General features: G+C 36.7%; 1 protein-coding gene across 5 annotated transcripts in view; it reads left to right on the forward strand.

Annotated features, from left to right (window-relative positions):
• CASK (peripheral plasma membrane protein CASK) overlaps nucleotides 1–15,400 on the forward strand; it is a 326,722-nt gene that overhangs the window by 300,088 nt on the left and 11,234 nt on the right. For 4 of the 5 annotated variants that reach the window (XM_090168456.1, XM_090168455.1, XM_090168457.1 and 1 more), the window contains 4 exons: nucleotides 5,294–5,488; nucleotides 10,167–10,245; nucleotides 10,301–10,386; nucleotides 13,179–13,247. In XM_090168456.1, the coding sequence (XP_090024582.1) occupies nucleotides 5,294–5,488; nucleotides 10,167–10,245; nucleotides 10,301–10,386; nucleotides 13,179–13,247 (429 nt within the window). Of the gene's footprint in view, nucleotides 1–5,293; nucleotides 5,489–10,166; nucleotides 10,246–10,300; nucleotides 10,387–13,178; nucleotides 13,248–13,909; nucleotides 13,940–15,400 lie in introns of all 5 variants that reach the window. The other variant, XM_090168459.1, reaches the window with a different exon arrangement.

The following is a 15,400-nucleotide window of genomic DNA, read 5'->3' on the forward strand; positions in this document are numbered from 1 at the left end:
TCTGGAGGCTTGCTCCGGGAACTGTTTTTGAGATAGTGCATTTAACCCTTTTTACAGCGTCGCGTTTCCAAAGTAGGATAATATTGGAGTGTTTTTTATCAGGGCTGGCTCTTCCTTTAGCAAACCGATCTCCGTACAGACCATTGTAAAATGTTTTTTCTTTATTGCGAAGGCAATAACCAAGAGGGATTTTTCGACTTATTCCTGGTAGCGTTGGCGATGCTAAGGACCGCGTTACTCTAACGCTCGTATATTTACCATCATTTCGTTCTTTGTAGGCGCTGTCAGGTTAGGACGCCGGGATGGTATCTTTTGAGGTGAAGCCTCTTTGGCTGAGTTAATGGCTTGTGAAATATTTGATTGTCTAAGGTTTATTCTACAGCTTGATAGCGTCCCGGGGGATGGAAATGAAATGTCCCCCCCCTTTAGAATGTTTGCATTTGAAGGGTTAAACAATATCAACGTTCGAAATAATTTTTAATGTTTGTATTTTTTTGTTCCAACGTTTCGCAAAATAATATCTATGTAATGCTTTTTAAGGACGCAAAATAATATCTATGTACTGCTTTTTAAGGACGCAAAATAATATCTATGTAATGCTTTTTAAGGACGCAGAATAATATCTATGTAGTGCTTTTTAAGGACGCAAAATAATATCTATGTAATGCTTTTTAAGGACGCAGAATAATATCTATGTAGTGCTTTTTAAGGACGCAAAATAATATCTATGTAATGCTTTTTAAGGACGCAGAATAATATCTATGTAGTGCTTTTTAAGGACGCAAAATAATATCTATGTAGTGCTTTTTAATGTCGCAAAATAATATCTTTGTAGTGCTTTTTAATGTCGCAAAATAATATCTATGTAGTGCTTTTTAAGGTCGCAAAATAATATCTATGTAGTGCTTTTTAAGGTCGCAAAATAATATATTTGTAGTGCTTTTTAAGGTCGCAAAATAATATCTTTGTAGTGCTTTTTAAGGTCGCAAAGTAATATCTATGAAGTGCTTTTTAAGGTCCCAAAATAATATCTATGTAGTGCTTTTTAATGCGTCAAATATTTTTATCCTTTGCTCTGAATTTTTATTATTTTAAAACGGATTTTACCTAGGACAAATAAACTACTGAACCCTACACGCTATAGAGCAAAGACGCTTGTAGCGCCACGGTGTCCGATATTGGAAAAATTATCACTCAAATGTGAAACACGTGCGCCATATTAAGGGAATTACGTTAGGCCCAATATCTTTAGGACGCGCTTTTGGTGGAAAAGTTATAAGCGCTGGTGGGCGATTCAATTTGAAGAATGGGGTTTTTGCTTACGATTCGGGTCCATTAATTTAATTGTCTAAGTTTTTGACGGTGTATTATTGACAAGGCCTAGAAAAGCTAAGGGATACGTTACCACGCGTAGGAACCGTCTTTCGATCGATTCACGAATTGAAGTGACCATGTAAAATAAAATCCCCACAGGCAATGAAATGCTGTGGTATAAGTTTGTGACCCTCAAGGTCATTTCAATCGCGCTTTCGACCAAAGAATAAAACACGTTAATAAACCTGCAAAGTTATTCTGTAAAAATCAAACATTACAATTAGAATCTCGATCCGTCAAAAATGGCAATGCGCGTGTGGAGAAGGGGCGGATATCGAAATATCGAAATATTGTGTAAGTTCAATTTTAAGTAGTGGCAGCTAGGAGCAACAAACGCAGTACCCCTCACAATGAGAACGCAACCCGTCAAAATTCGTGCATTTTCTTATGTACAGTATTCATTAGTTACACGCTTTACCGCCTGCTGCCGTCGGAAAGGAAAAATTCGGAAATTGTCTTCCCCCTTTCCGTAAAACGTTCAGCGTATAGGCTCGTCCAATGAAATTTGTACACAACACTGCACTAGCGTGTTTAAAGGCTGGCTTGTGTTTGTTGCTCCTAGGTGGCAGTATGTTACGCTATATCCGGTATTTGAGTCAAATCATAAACTAAATGCTTAAGCGGACGACAAATATCCGTTTATTTTTGGTGCCCAAGACTTAAATTGGCACCATCGACCGTATGTCGAAGCATTTCGTTAAAATCCCTTCCGTTGGAATTACATGCAGCCAAGATTTCGAATTTGACCAATACCATCGATAGTTTGACATTTCGATAGCAACCTCTTCTGCACACGCGCATTGTCAATTTGGACGGATCATGATTTTTTTGTCATACTTGATTTTTACAGAATAGCCTCCCTGTCTATTTTGAATTTCAGTCAGTGTTACCTAAATGTCACATTTAAATGTTGTAAATAATATCTTTCAGATATGTAGCATCACTTACATGGGAGATAATGTTTAAGTTTTTCACAAAAAACCATTAAAATCACCTTAAAGATATATAGCAGACGAATTCAAACCCAGGAAAAATCGTTGGAAAATAGCCAAAAGAAATAACTAGATTGGGCTATAATTCAGTTTCTAGCCCAAAACCTGGCAACTAATCCAGTATATTTGTCTAAAATAGCACAAATAAATTTTTTCTTTGGTATTTTTTTAATTCTATTAAAATTGATAATTTTCCACTATTTGGCATATTAGCCAGTAAATGTATTATTCGCCATGTCGGTATTTACCACTTTTTGCCACATTATTTGACAACTGACATTTACCACTACGAAACATTGATTTCAGTGAATTTTGACCAATGACCTTCTTTGTTAAAGTATCGATATTATTTTTCTCAACTATTTCAATACAGTTAAGATAGTAAAGCTTCGTCAAGTGAGACATTAGCGACCACTTTTATTCCATTAACGACGATCTTTGATAATCGATCCGTATAGACAAAATTATCGCTATAAAAAAGAGTTCTTACTGCCCTTAATTCGTCTTTTCGATATTATAGTCCTCTTTATTATATCGACAGAAGAATCGAAAAAAGGCGGCCCAGATAATTTTATCCCACCATCGAAACCTTTTAACCGTTCTCCGATATTCACTTTATTGACTTTTTTGGAAACAGACTTATTTTAGCAGCCGAAATAGAGACTAGAATTTTTTTATTTTAATAATTCAAGGACCAGTCTAGCATTCTGGTAATAAAATTATTTCGTTTTCGCAACCAAAGAGGTTTTCCGCGTGCCCTCTAAAATTAGGTTCCGTTTGGTAATGGACGCGATGTTGTTGTACTATCTCTCGTTACGCTTCCGAACCCGAAGAATCCAGGTTGGCTAAGTAGGAGTCCTCGGCTACGAAGGAATAAAAAGTTAAAAACCTTTGTTTCGACGTAGCGAAGCGCGTAAACGTTGATTTATACAGTTGGAAGAGCTTTTACCAATTTGCCTAATAGCGTGTGTTTTTTTTATACCAGCTCCGTTTTTCGTGGTTGGCTGGATAGCGTTTTGTCTGTAGAACAATGTTATTGTTTTAATTGCCTAAGGTATTTGCCGCTAGTCAAAGTATTAAAGTTTTTAAAGTTGATGAGTCAGTTTATTATACCTTGTAGCTGTGATAAATTGTAACTTGAGTATACAGAGTGTTTCAATCGTTATGCAAAAAATTTAAGTAGTCGTAGGGGGTGAGTTGAGAAGTATGCCGGTTTTCCCCCCATTTTCCTACGATGAGTTAAAAGAGCGCCAGAGAGCTTCAAAGAGTGGCCTAATAGCCCCTTGAAGTACACTAGGCTGCAACAAGCGCAAAACCAAGCCGCAATGACTTTAAATACGGTTTAAGTTTACGTTTTTACGCTGGTTGCAAAGTCCTTTTTTACCTATCACAGGAACCCAAACCTTAATGTTCGCATTTCCCTGCTGCTTGGTTTTGCGCTTGTTGCAGCCTACTTCCAGGGGCTAGTAGGCCACACACTTCGAAGCTCTGTGGCGCTCTTTTCACTCATCGTAGGAAAATGGGGGAAAAACTGGCATACTTTTCAACTCCTTAAAATATTTGCATCACCTTTTGAAACACCCTGTAAAATGTATAAGTGGGGTGCCGGAGTAGTTAGCACTTACTCCTCGCAGTAAGATGAACCAGGTTCGATCCTAGCTTGTGACACTGGAAGGGACCTCGGATTTGTTAAGTTTGCAAGCTCTCTCCCCTCTGGTTAAATGGGTTTTTCTCCGAGTTCTTCGGTTTCCTCTTTCTAGGACATACTTGTAAAAATGTGATATTTTAAAGCGAGGGGTAAGGCAGTCTCAGATAATCTGTACACCGAGTTCGTGCATTTAGCACTGTTAAAGGTACATATTTTCAAGAGTTCGCGAGTTCCATTTAGCACTGTCAAAGGTACGGCAGTGTACACCGAGTTCGCAGAGTGTCTTACCCCTCGTTTTAAAGCGCGCTGCTTAATATTTTAATGTTGACGGGTTCGTTCAATCTCGCACGCACTTCCTGAAAAAAAAGGACTCGCGCTATCAATTTGACTAGCGAAAAATGTACCTAAATATTCATAAATAATGGCGAATATGGCGTATCATAAATTCATCATTCATCAATCCCATTTTATTTTATTTAAAAACAATTTTGATCGGCCAAAGTCACGTAACTCAAGTGATAATAATTTCCTATTTTAATTCTGACGGGTAAGGCAAAATATTGGCTGTCCTTCTTGTTTTTATACCCCCATTTTTACCCCCACTGTTCAGTGAAAACTCGTAAACACTCCTGCGTTGAGTTTGCAAGTTCTCCCCCCACTGGTTAACAGGGTTTTCCCCCGAGCTCTTCGGTTTCCCCTTCCATAAAAACTTGCGGAGGTTAACGGTAAATTATAGTGAGTGTAGGGAGCTGTAGGCTCGCTTGGCATGAAGGGCTGGCCACCACCCTCCTACGCGTTGTAACCCGGCCACCTGAATTAATGGCTTTAAAAGTCGCTCGATGACTTGTGCCAAACTTGACCGCTCTCTAGCGCTTTTCCTATTCGTCGGAGAGGATCGCGACAAAGACAGTCAAACATCTTTACTCAACCCCTATAACACCTCAAATTTATTGCACTGACTTCTGAAACATCCTGTATATACAAAAAAAACTTTTAACACTTTCGAAAAACGCGAGAAGCCTTTGACCAGCCGTTAGAGGTGCCACTAGTTGCATTGCTGTAGCGTGGGGAAAATTTGGAACAGCGTCTGCTATTGTATGCAAGTTGGTCCATTGAACACGCCTGTCTAGTAAGCGAAGCGTATATATAGTCTTGGGTCCAACCCTGGACGTGACTATTTTATTCAGAGACTGGCGCATGCGCGTGGGGACGGAAAGAAAAAGAGAGCGGCATTTATTGAAGCGCCTATTTTAAGATGACTGTTGTATCTTTGTTTCAGTGTTTGTTGCAAGCTCACGACGTCGTGGCGCACGAAGTGTACGGCGAGGAAGCGATCCGCGTCACGCCGCCGCCCGTCATGCCTTACCTCAACGGCAACCAGCTGGACATGCACGACACGTCCGGGGAGTCCGAGGTCGAGAACGTCACCCGAGTCCGCCTCGTCCAGTTCCAGAAGAACACCGACGAACCCATGGTCAGTACTTCTCGACGTAACCCTCGACTACTAGCGACACCTTTTAAAGAAATTGTGAACCCGCGAAATGACGTCATTTTGGGTACACTTTCAAGGCACCCAGCCAATAGCGTTTAAAATTTTATTTTGATTATAGGATACTCATTTCAAAATTATAGGATACATTTCAAAATTGTAGGATACACATTTTAAAATTATAGGATAAACATTTAAAAATTATAGGATACACATTTCAAAATTATCGGATAAACATTTAAAAATTATAGGATAATTATTTGATACATTTCAAAATTATAGGGTGAAAATTTAAAAATTATAGGATAAATATTTAAAAATTATAGGATAAATATTCAAAATTATAGGATAAGTATTCAAAATTATAGGATAAGTATTCAAAATTATAGGATAAATATTCAAAATTATAGGATAAATTACCAATTAAAAAAGTTTTGTACGGTTAAAATATAGAAATGAGCAAGTTTTATAGCGTGTATTTAAAAAGAGGTATAACAATGTAAAACATATCAGAACCGAAAATTCCAACTCATTTCGATTCTGCTCCTTCATTTCAATTTTCGCGAGGGCCATTAGATTTCGAGAAAAATTACAAATTAAATATTTCTTGTTGGCTATCACTATCAGTTGCGTTTAAAACGAATATGCTAAAAATAAAGGAAATATAGGATTGAAAAAATCGAATTATAGGATTTTATAGGACCATTTCAGAATTAAAGAAAAATATAGGAATTATAGGATCGCTGGGCGCCCTGGAAGTTATTTTTATGAAATTTTTAAATCGATAAATACCGAAAGAGGAACAAACCGGATATTGTACCCAATTCCGGTTCATCCCTTTGGCCATCCCCAAGTGTAGGCTTACGTTGAGGAGATGACAACTTACAGCTAGGAGCAACAAACACAAGGAGAACGCTGCTAGCCTTTAAACACGCTGCGTATAAATTTCATTGGACGAACCTTTACGTTGAACGTTTTACTGAAAGGGGGAAGACAATTTCCGAATTTCCCCTTCCGACGGCAGCAAGTGCTAAAGCGTCTAACCAATGAAAACTGTACGCAAGAAAATGCACGACTTTTGACGGGCTGCGTTCTCCTTGTGTGGGGTGCTGTGTTTGTTGCTCCTAAGTTACAGGCTGTCCTAATAATAATGTTTAAAAAATTTATAATTTTTAATCTTTGTACAGCCAAAGCTACAGATTTAATTTTAATCTAATCATGATTTAATCATACGACGGTGTCCTAATAATCATTGGAGTAAGCTGCACCTTGGAAAAAACGCCTCAAAACGATTATTTTTGGGATTTTTAATCGAAATAGTTATTACCTAGTGATTTTCAGGATAATAATTTAATATTATTATATTATATTGCTTGTTCTTCATCCGATTCTAAATTGCTGTTAGAAAAATTCCTGAACTTTTTTAGCTCATAAAAATTCAGACGTCCCTGGAAATATTTTTCATATATGTCTGTGGTCTGTAGAAATCACTACAGTCATTCTTTTAAATCTTCAGCATCCCAAAAACAAAAGAAGACCTTAAATATAGAGATATTAATGAAGGGAATCTTTTCTCTTCAACAATATTTACCCTGGGCTATAATTAGTAAGGAACACTCTTCTCTTTAGATAGATCTGGTCTTAAGCACTCTTAAGCCGATTTCTGTCCCTATCCACCCCTTAGAACGTATCTTTTATTTGTCTTGGATGGTCGATATTCTATCTGATCCTTGACCTCTTCTCGAGTACCAGCGTGCCATGTAACTGCTCCCTTTGGAGTTATCCAAAATTAATCTTTTTAAAATCGCTTTACTAAATTTTTAGATAAATATTTCAAGACGAACAGGGTGAACACAGTATCTATATTTCCTATGTTTTCCTATAATTTACCGTTTTCTCTTATTGTATAGTTAATTTTTTTTTCTCCAAAAATTTATCTTCCAATATTTTCCTATATTTCCCTGAGAAATTTCCTATAATTCCTTTAAAGGATTTAAAAATATTCTGTGGTCACCCTGGACAAATTAAAATAGGTGTATTTTACCAGAATTTATATCCGCTGAACAATTATGCTTGTAGAACTCTTCTCTGTATAGGGATTGTTGCGTTGCTGGATAATTATTAAGTTTGAGGAGAACGACTAGCCCTCATATTGTCAATCGCCACCTCTCGTTGTGGCTAATTACCTCCCCACACTCGCTGTGGCTAATTACCTCCCCCCACTCGCTGTGGCTAATTACTTTCCCACTCTCACTGTAGCTAATATTTATTCCCCCACTCACGGGAGCTGTGGCTAATTACCTCCCCCCACTCGCTGTGGCTAATTACCTCCCCCCACTCGCTGTGGCTAATTACTTTCCCACTCTCACTGTAGCTAATATTTATTCCCCCACTCACGGGAGCTAAAATATCTTTCCGCCACTACCTTTCCCCCACTCGCTGTGGCTAGTTATCTCGCGCCCCTCGATGTGGCTAATTACTTTCCGCCACTCGCTGTGGCTAATTACCTTCCCCCTGTAAACTAATTTTCCTTTGGCACTCACCTGGGGGGTCGGGCTATTCGCTATGCTTGTCTGATTTTCTACCCCCAAAACTTACAATACACTCGCTTGTTTTGGGGAAACCAGAGGGTCAGTTCAAGGTTCAATACAGCACCCCGGTAGATGGCATTAGAAGTCCATACCTTGTAAACTAACTTCTTCATGACTTACGCCTCGTTTAGTGCTATCTAAATATATATATCCTAATGACAATTGTTGCCTGATTTTAATGATATCGTGTAAAAATTAAGTCCTGTCAAAATAACTTAACACCCGTTCTCCCACAGACGTATTAAATGAAGTATAACCAGAACTAAATGAACCGAAGTTATCGAAATAGCGCTCAGAATCAGGTGGCATTTTCCTGATGAAAATGACGAGAAAATCGAGTCAAATAAAAGCTAATTTCCATCCCCGTCTTTTGAAGTGATAAATTGCACTTGAGAATTGTGGGTATAGCTATTTCTATGTATAAAAATTGATTTCATAAAAACAAAAACGTTTTTTTTTTACCTAGGAGCGCGCAAAATTTCTATTTCGAGGTAAAAATTTAACTTCATAAGGAAAACGCCTCCAACATGGAGAGTATAACAGTCTGATAACTGCGGTTCATTTACTTCTGATATAACTCGAGCAGGGAAGGTCGAGCTTCCTTCAATTATCACTCGTGGCGCGACAGTCTACAACGTAGTAGAAAATCCTGCTACACAGGTATATGTATAGCCGCCGCCAGCGACCCCTGGCCCCGATCAAATATTAATTTTGAGCCCCAAGGGAGCCGCGACAGTAAGTGGAGAGAATTACGTTCTGAACTGTCGTGCCACCAAGTGAGTGTTGTCGGAAGCTAGTTAACTAGTAGGGTTATCCTCTCTAACTTATTTCTTCTAGGATTAAATTGCACTCTTCGGCTTTTTACGTTTCCTATATATTACAAAACGTATTAAGGTTACCGAGAATGTAAAAGTCTACGTTTCATTGTATCACGCCATCTAGTATCAATCGTAAGAACGTATTCGTTAATATTTCGTTAAAACGTCTATAATTAGTTAGAAAAAGTTAAATTTGGTTTAGTTCTTGTAAATTTCATTAAAGGTCAATTTAACAATTTTTTTAATTCATCATGAATAGAAAAAGAATTGGTAGATTCTCAATTATTGTATCGATGAAAGCTATTTTATAAAACCCTGACAGATGGCGTTACTCTTTTAATTTGAATTGCGATATTTATGTTTGGTCTAACCAAAGATATTATATACAGGATTGCCACGGTACCTGGAAAACATGGAATTCCTGAAAAAGTCAGGGAATTTTAAGATGGGTATAAAGGTCAGGGAAAAGTCGGGGAATTTTAAGATGGGTATAAAAATCAGGGAAAAGTCGGGGAATTTTAAGATGGGTATAAAAACCAGGGAAAAGTCGGGGAATTTTAAGATGGGTATAAAAATCAGGGAAAAGTCGGGGAATTTTAAGATGGGTATAAAAACCAGGGAAAAGTCGGGGAATTTTAAGATGGGTATAAAAATCAGGGAAAAGTCGGGGAATTTTAAGATGGGTATAAAAATCAGGGAAAAGTCGGGGAATTTTAAGATGGGTATAAAAATCAGGGAAAAGTCGGGGAATTTTAAGATGGGTATAAAACCAGGGAAAAGTCGGGGAATTTTAAGATTGGTATAAAAATCAGGGAAAAATCCGGGAATTTTAAAAGTTAGTCTAAAAATCAGGGAAAAGTCCGGGAATTTTAAAAGTTAGTCTAAAAATCAGGGACAAGTCCGGGAATTTTAAAAGTTAGTCTTAAAATCAGGGAAATGTTAGGGAATTTAATTTCGGTTGCAAATAGGAAACTTTTTCAAAAATATAGGTTACAAAGTACCAAATATTGGCACAAAATAAGTCAGGGAAAACCTGGAAAAGTCAGGGAATTTGATGGTGAAAAATCTGTGGCAACCCTGATATTATACCTCGTACCTAGATTCGAAATAACTGCCTCGCGCGTAGTCAATGTCGTTTACCCACTTCTTTCACGGACGTGCTTCTGTTAAAAGGTCGACTTGTACCTTCTCAGTAACCTAAGTAGGTTCTTGATAATTTAAATAATGAATTCTTCTCGCTTTTCCTTTCCAAAGGGAATAACTTTGAAAGTTGACGAAGAGGGCAGGTGCATAGTGGCCAGAATTATGCACGGCGGCATGATACATCGCCAAGGTAATTAATTAATTTGCATTAATTAATTTCTCAATTAACGAACAACCTCTTTCAGCCACGTTACACGTCGGTGACGAAATCAGGGAGATCAATGGGGTCAGTGTTGCCAATCAGTCTGTGGACAGTCTTCAACGAATGCTGGTAAGACATTTTCCACTTATCAGAAGTGCATAAGATCGCTCTTGAATAGAAGTTTCCACCTCTACACCGATAGTGTTTTTTTTTCCTGGAAACACTTGTACCTAAGCTTTTTTGAGTACTTTTCTTGTGAAAGATACATAAAATCAAGGATGTATTCAGATACCTAAGGCTTCGTCTGCTTTTTAATATCAAAACGTACCCATAGATGGCGTTTGTCTGTATGAACGAGTGTCACGAAAGCAGACGAACGTATTGTATGGTGGAGCTTAGAATATTTACTGTCTTACATTCTTAAGCACCTGAATAGACGCTTCAATAAATGACGCTCCGTTTTTCTTTTCTCCGTTACGCGCATGCGCGAACCACTGAATAAAATAGTCACGTGTTTATGTTAGTATTATTTGTAAGGCGAAAGGTGATAGCGCGCGAGTTGTTTTCTTTCAGGAGGCGTATGCGAAATTGAATGAGAACTTCTGTATTGAAATATTAAGCAGCGCGCGCTTTAAAATATAAAGTTTTTACTAGTATGTCCTGGCTCTCTTTATCACTATTTCTAGGCAAATCGCTGAACAGATTTTATTTAAGCGTCTATTCTAGGCAAATCGCTAAACTGGTTTTATTTAAGCGTCTATTCTAGGCAAATCGCTAATCTGGTTTTATTTAAGCGTCTATTCTAGGCAAATCGCTAAACTGATTTTATTTAAGCGTCTATTCTAGGTAAATCGCTAAACTGGTTTTATTTAAGCGTCTATTCTAGGCAAATCGCTAAACTAGTTTTATTTAAGCGTCTATTCTAGGCAAATCGCTAAACTGGTTTTATTTAAGCGTCTATTCTAGGCAAATCGCTAAACTGGTTTTATTTAATTTTTCTGCAAACACTAATTCTATCATAACACAGCTCAGAATATCTTAGGTACCTGAATGCATTCTGAGTTTCACCTAGGAGCAACAAACGCAAGGAGAACGCAGCTAGCCTTTAAACACGCTAACGCAGTGTTGTGTACAAATTTCATTGGATGAGCCTTTACGCTGAGCGTTTTACGGGCGGGCGGGGGGGAAGACAATTCCCGAATTTTCCCCTTCCGACGGCAGCAGGCGCTAAAGCGTCTAGCCAATGAAAAACGTACGCAAGAAAATGCACGACGTTTGACGGGTTGCGTTCTCCTTGTGTGGTTTTACCATGAAACTATATATGAATACACTTGAATGTCCAAGGATGCATTGTCACCGTGCTGCGAATGCGTCTTGAGAAAGGGCGGGGCGTAAACTTCGTCGAATGTAATGTTCATGTTTCACAAATTCTTAAAGGCCTAGGTTTTTTTTCTGCCTGTCCCCCTTTAAATTAACTTACAAGGAGACGACCCGAGGTGTAACGCCCCGATTTGGTTCAAACTCGGGGGGTTTGGTAGACCTTCGTGTAACTTGAAACACCCTAAAGGGAAATGTCTCCATAGCCAACCGTTTTGCCATGGAAACCAAAAATGTTTTTGACAATACAAAATGGAAATTTTCCTATTGAATATAACATGGGAATCTGACCAAATGTAAGGATACCCCTGTAATGATTTTAATCAACTTCGAACTTTTTCATTATTTTCTTATTTATATTTTCTATTTTTAGCATTTTCAAAAATTAAAATTTTTTACTTAATATTGGTCAGATTCCCATGTTATTTTCTTTGGGAAAATTTCCATTTCGTGTTGTCAAAAACATTTTTGGTTGCCATGGCAATACGGTTGCCTATGGAGACATTTCCCTTTAGGGTGTTTCAAGTTACACGAAGGTCTACGAACAAAATCGGTGCGTTTAGAGGTCGGTAACGGTTAATCATTATCCATGATTAAATTGATTTTTTTGGGGAAAAAATGTAAACAAAGAAATTTACCGGTTAATATTTCGGAAAATGATTAAAAAACATGTATTATTCGTAAAATTTGAGCTTTTTATCGAAAAAAACGTCATTTTTCCGATTAATTTTACAAATTTATCAAAATATTAATCGGATAATACAGATATATAAATTACTTGATCAAAACATTTTACGAATAATTTTGATAGCTTTATCTATTGAATAAAAGTTAACCATCCCCGACCTCTAGGTGCGTTACACCTCGGGTCGTCTCCTTGTTAGTGGAGCACAAATGCCCTGGTGGTAGGCCAAAAGCTGAACACGTTGGCCTAATTTAAAGGGGGACAGGCAGAAAAAAACCTAGGCCTTTAAGAATTTGTGAATCTGGGAATTCAATTTTATCTTGACTCTTTTTGAAGGTAATTTTACTCCAGATCTATGACAAATTCTGTGACTATCATTTATTTCCTTGAAAGTTTGGCTAATTTTTCCAACATTGTAATAACCTTTTTACTTAAATATAAGTCCATTTAAAGTTATTAACTTCTGATGAAAATAAAGTATAAAATAAAAATTTTGACCTGGAAAAGTTAGGGAAAATCTCTTAAAATGGTCAGGGAATAGTCAGGAAATTTGGATTTGAAAATTTTGTGGTAACCCTATTGAAAATCTAGGAGACTTTTTCATGTTATTCACAAACTTGATCTACTTTCGCGTAAAATCCCGTATTTAAATGCTGAAAAAAGAGAAAATGAGGCAAGGCTTAAGGTCGACCAGGAGCCGAACCGAGCCGAGCCGAGTCTAGCTAAGCATATCGCGAACGAAATCTTTAAACCACGCCTTAGACATTCCGAGTGTATATATATATAATTTCATAGTGTTTTAAAGGGATAGTTCTGTTGTAAGAGATACGTAATACGATTGAATTTTTGGTCTTTCCAGAGAGATGCCAGAGGGAGCGTAACGTTCAAAATTGTGCCCAGTTACAGGAGCGCCCCTCCGCCATGCGAGGTAACCTTTACTTACGCCCGCGAGGTGCCTTTCCTGCAAGCTCTCTTGAAAGACAGCCGCCTAAATTGTGAATTTCCCATGCTATGATGTTCACATATTCATGATAGAAAACCATTTATTTTTATTATAATTACCATCAGCCCAATTTATTTTGTTTCTGCCATTCAGGTGCCATATATGACGAACAAAAACCTTTATTATCTACTTAATTTTTTTATTATTTTTATATATTTTTTTATTTACCCCCAATTTCACTTGGTAGCTATATACAGATATATTTGTTGAACCTATTTAATATTATATGGTTTGAAAGTTCTGCTCTATAGTACAAATTCCTAAATGAAAGGACCCATGACGGGTTGTTGCACGTAAAAGTTTGGAGAAACTATACTAAATGAACAACTAATTTGCCGCATAATAATAGTTCTTCAAACTTAAGGTTTTTTTTTAATATTTAGTTGAATTGCTTTGAAAGGTGGTGCCATAGTTAATTGTGGATATATATCAAATGGTCACAGATATAGCAGACACTGCATGACCAAAATTGACCATCGTTGTTAATACGAATCAGTGTCCAAATCTTGCTGAGTTAAAATGTGTGACGTGTTTTTCGTTTCTTTTTTTTCTATTTCTTTTTTGTCTATTTTTTATCGCTGCAAAAGTATTTCAGGATTAACCCACCCCCAGTCCTAGTAAGTAATTTCAGTCACCTCAAAAAAAAACGTGTGATTTTATTTTTAAGTTTATCCTTATATATTTCCATAAGATAGTTGCCCTCTACAACTCCGTAATTACCATTAAAAGTAACGCAAACTGTACCGGCATTTCACCTTTGCCTTGGCGTGCTAGTAAACGCGCCAATATTGAAAATTCTTAAACCACGTGTACCCCTATAGTTTCGCGTGGTTGGCGTTAGGTGGCGCTACGGAGTTGGGAATTAGGGCCACTAAACTTTAATAAAAAAATTACCAATATTTAAAATGCATTTTATGTATTCATTTAATGCTATTATTAAGGGAAGCAAAATATTGGTATTTCTTTCAATTTGTTTTTATTTAGCGGGATTATATAGTAGATTTTGATACGATTGAGATGTTTGGATCGTGGTTTATACTGAATTTTTTTGGATTGGTTTTATATCTTAGCATAATGAATGCATGTTTCTCGAAAACATTCCTTTTTTACAAGATATTTGTTAATTTTGTCTTTATGATATTTTCAATTTTTACCAATTTGGCGCTAAAGAGCTATTTTTTTTTCGTTCGTTCCATTTCTTTGTGATGTTGTGTTTGATTGAAAAGGTAGAGTTTCTTCTAATTTTTCTGATACACTTTTATAATTTTAGTTATATAGCTTTATTTCGTTTATTTGTAATTTGAAAAATATAGCCTGAAATAAATATTTTGGTTTTAATTTTGGTATATGTTCGTTATTTTTTTACGCAAATTTTTCCGAAAATAAATTTGAAGAAACTCTCGCCTGTTTATAAATGTTTTTAAAACGTTTGAGTATGCGTGCTCTTTTATATAATTTTTCCGCATTGTCCTTTTGCAATTTGCTCGCTTATTTCACAAAAAAAATAATCACAGACTTTCTTCAAATTTATGTAAAAATTGGATTTAAGGGGGAAGAATACAGTAAAAGCCTCTTTTTCGTTCAAGCTGAACGATTCTGTTTTAACAATTACATAATTTAATTATATTTTTCTTATTAGGCTGAACCTTCCTCTAGTGTTTAAAATAATTTTGATAATTCTAATATTAATAGTTAACGAGATATAAGGTCCTAACTAAAAGGTAGTTTGGGCGCTGGCCCAACTTGTTTAGCTCCGGGTTTCCGAATTAAAACGTAATAACTTAATTACTTTTAAATTTAAAATTATCAAAATTATTTTAGTTACTAAACAAGAGGCGGTTCTACACTTAAATATTAATTTTATAAGCTAAAATACAAAATTAAAAGAGTTCAGCTTGAAATAGCGCGAAAGTCGACAATAACCACTGTAGTCTTCCCCCTTAAGCGCGTTTAGTGGCGGTGTGCATTACACAGGGTTCATACAAACATGAAAATCAGTGAAAACCTGGAAATATCAGTGAAATTTTATTTTAAGCAAAAAAGTCAGGGAAATATCAGGGAAAATGAAAATTTTTCTG

Source organism: Leiobunum rupestre, chromosome 3, assembly GCF_980474605.1.
Source record: "Leiobunum rupestre chromosome 3, qqLeiRupe1.1.hap1, whole genome shotgun sequence".
Classification (NCBI taxonomy): Eukaryota; Metazoa; Arthropoda; class Arachnida; order Opiliones; family Sclerosomatidae; genus Leiobunum; species Leiobunum rupestre.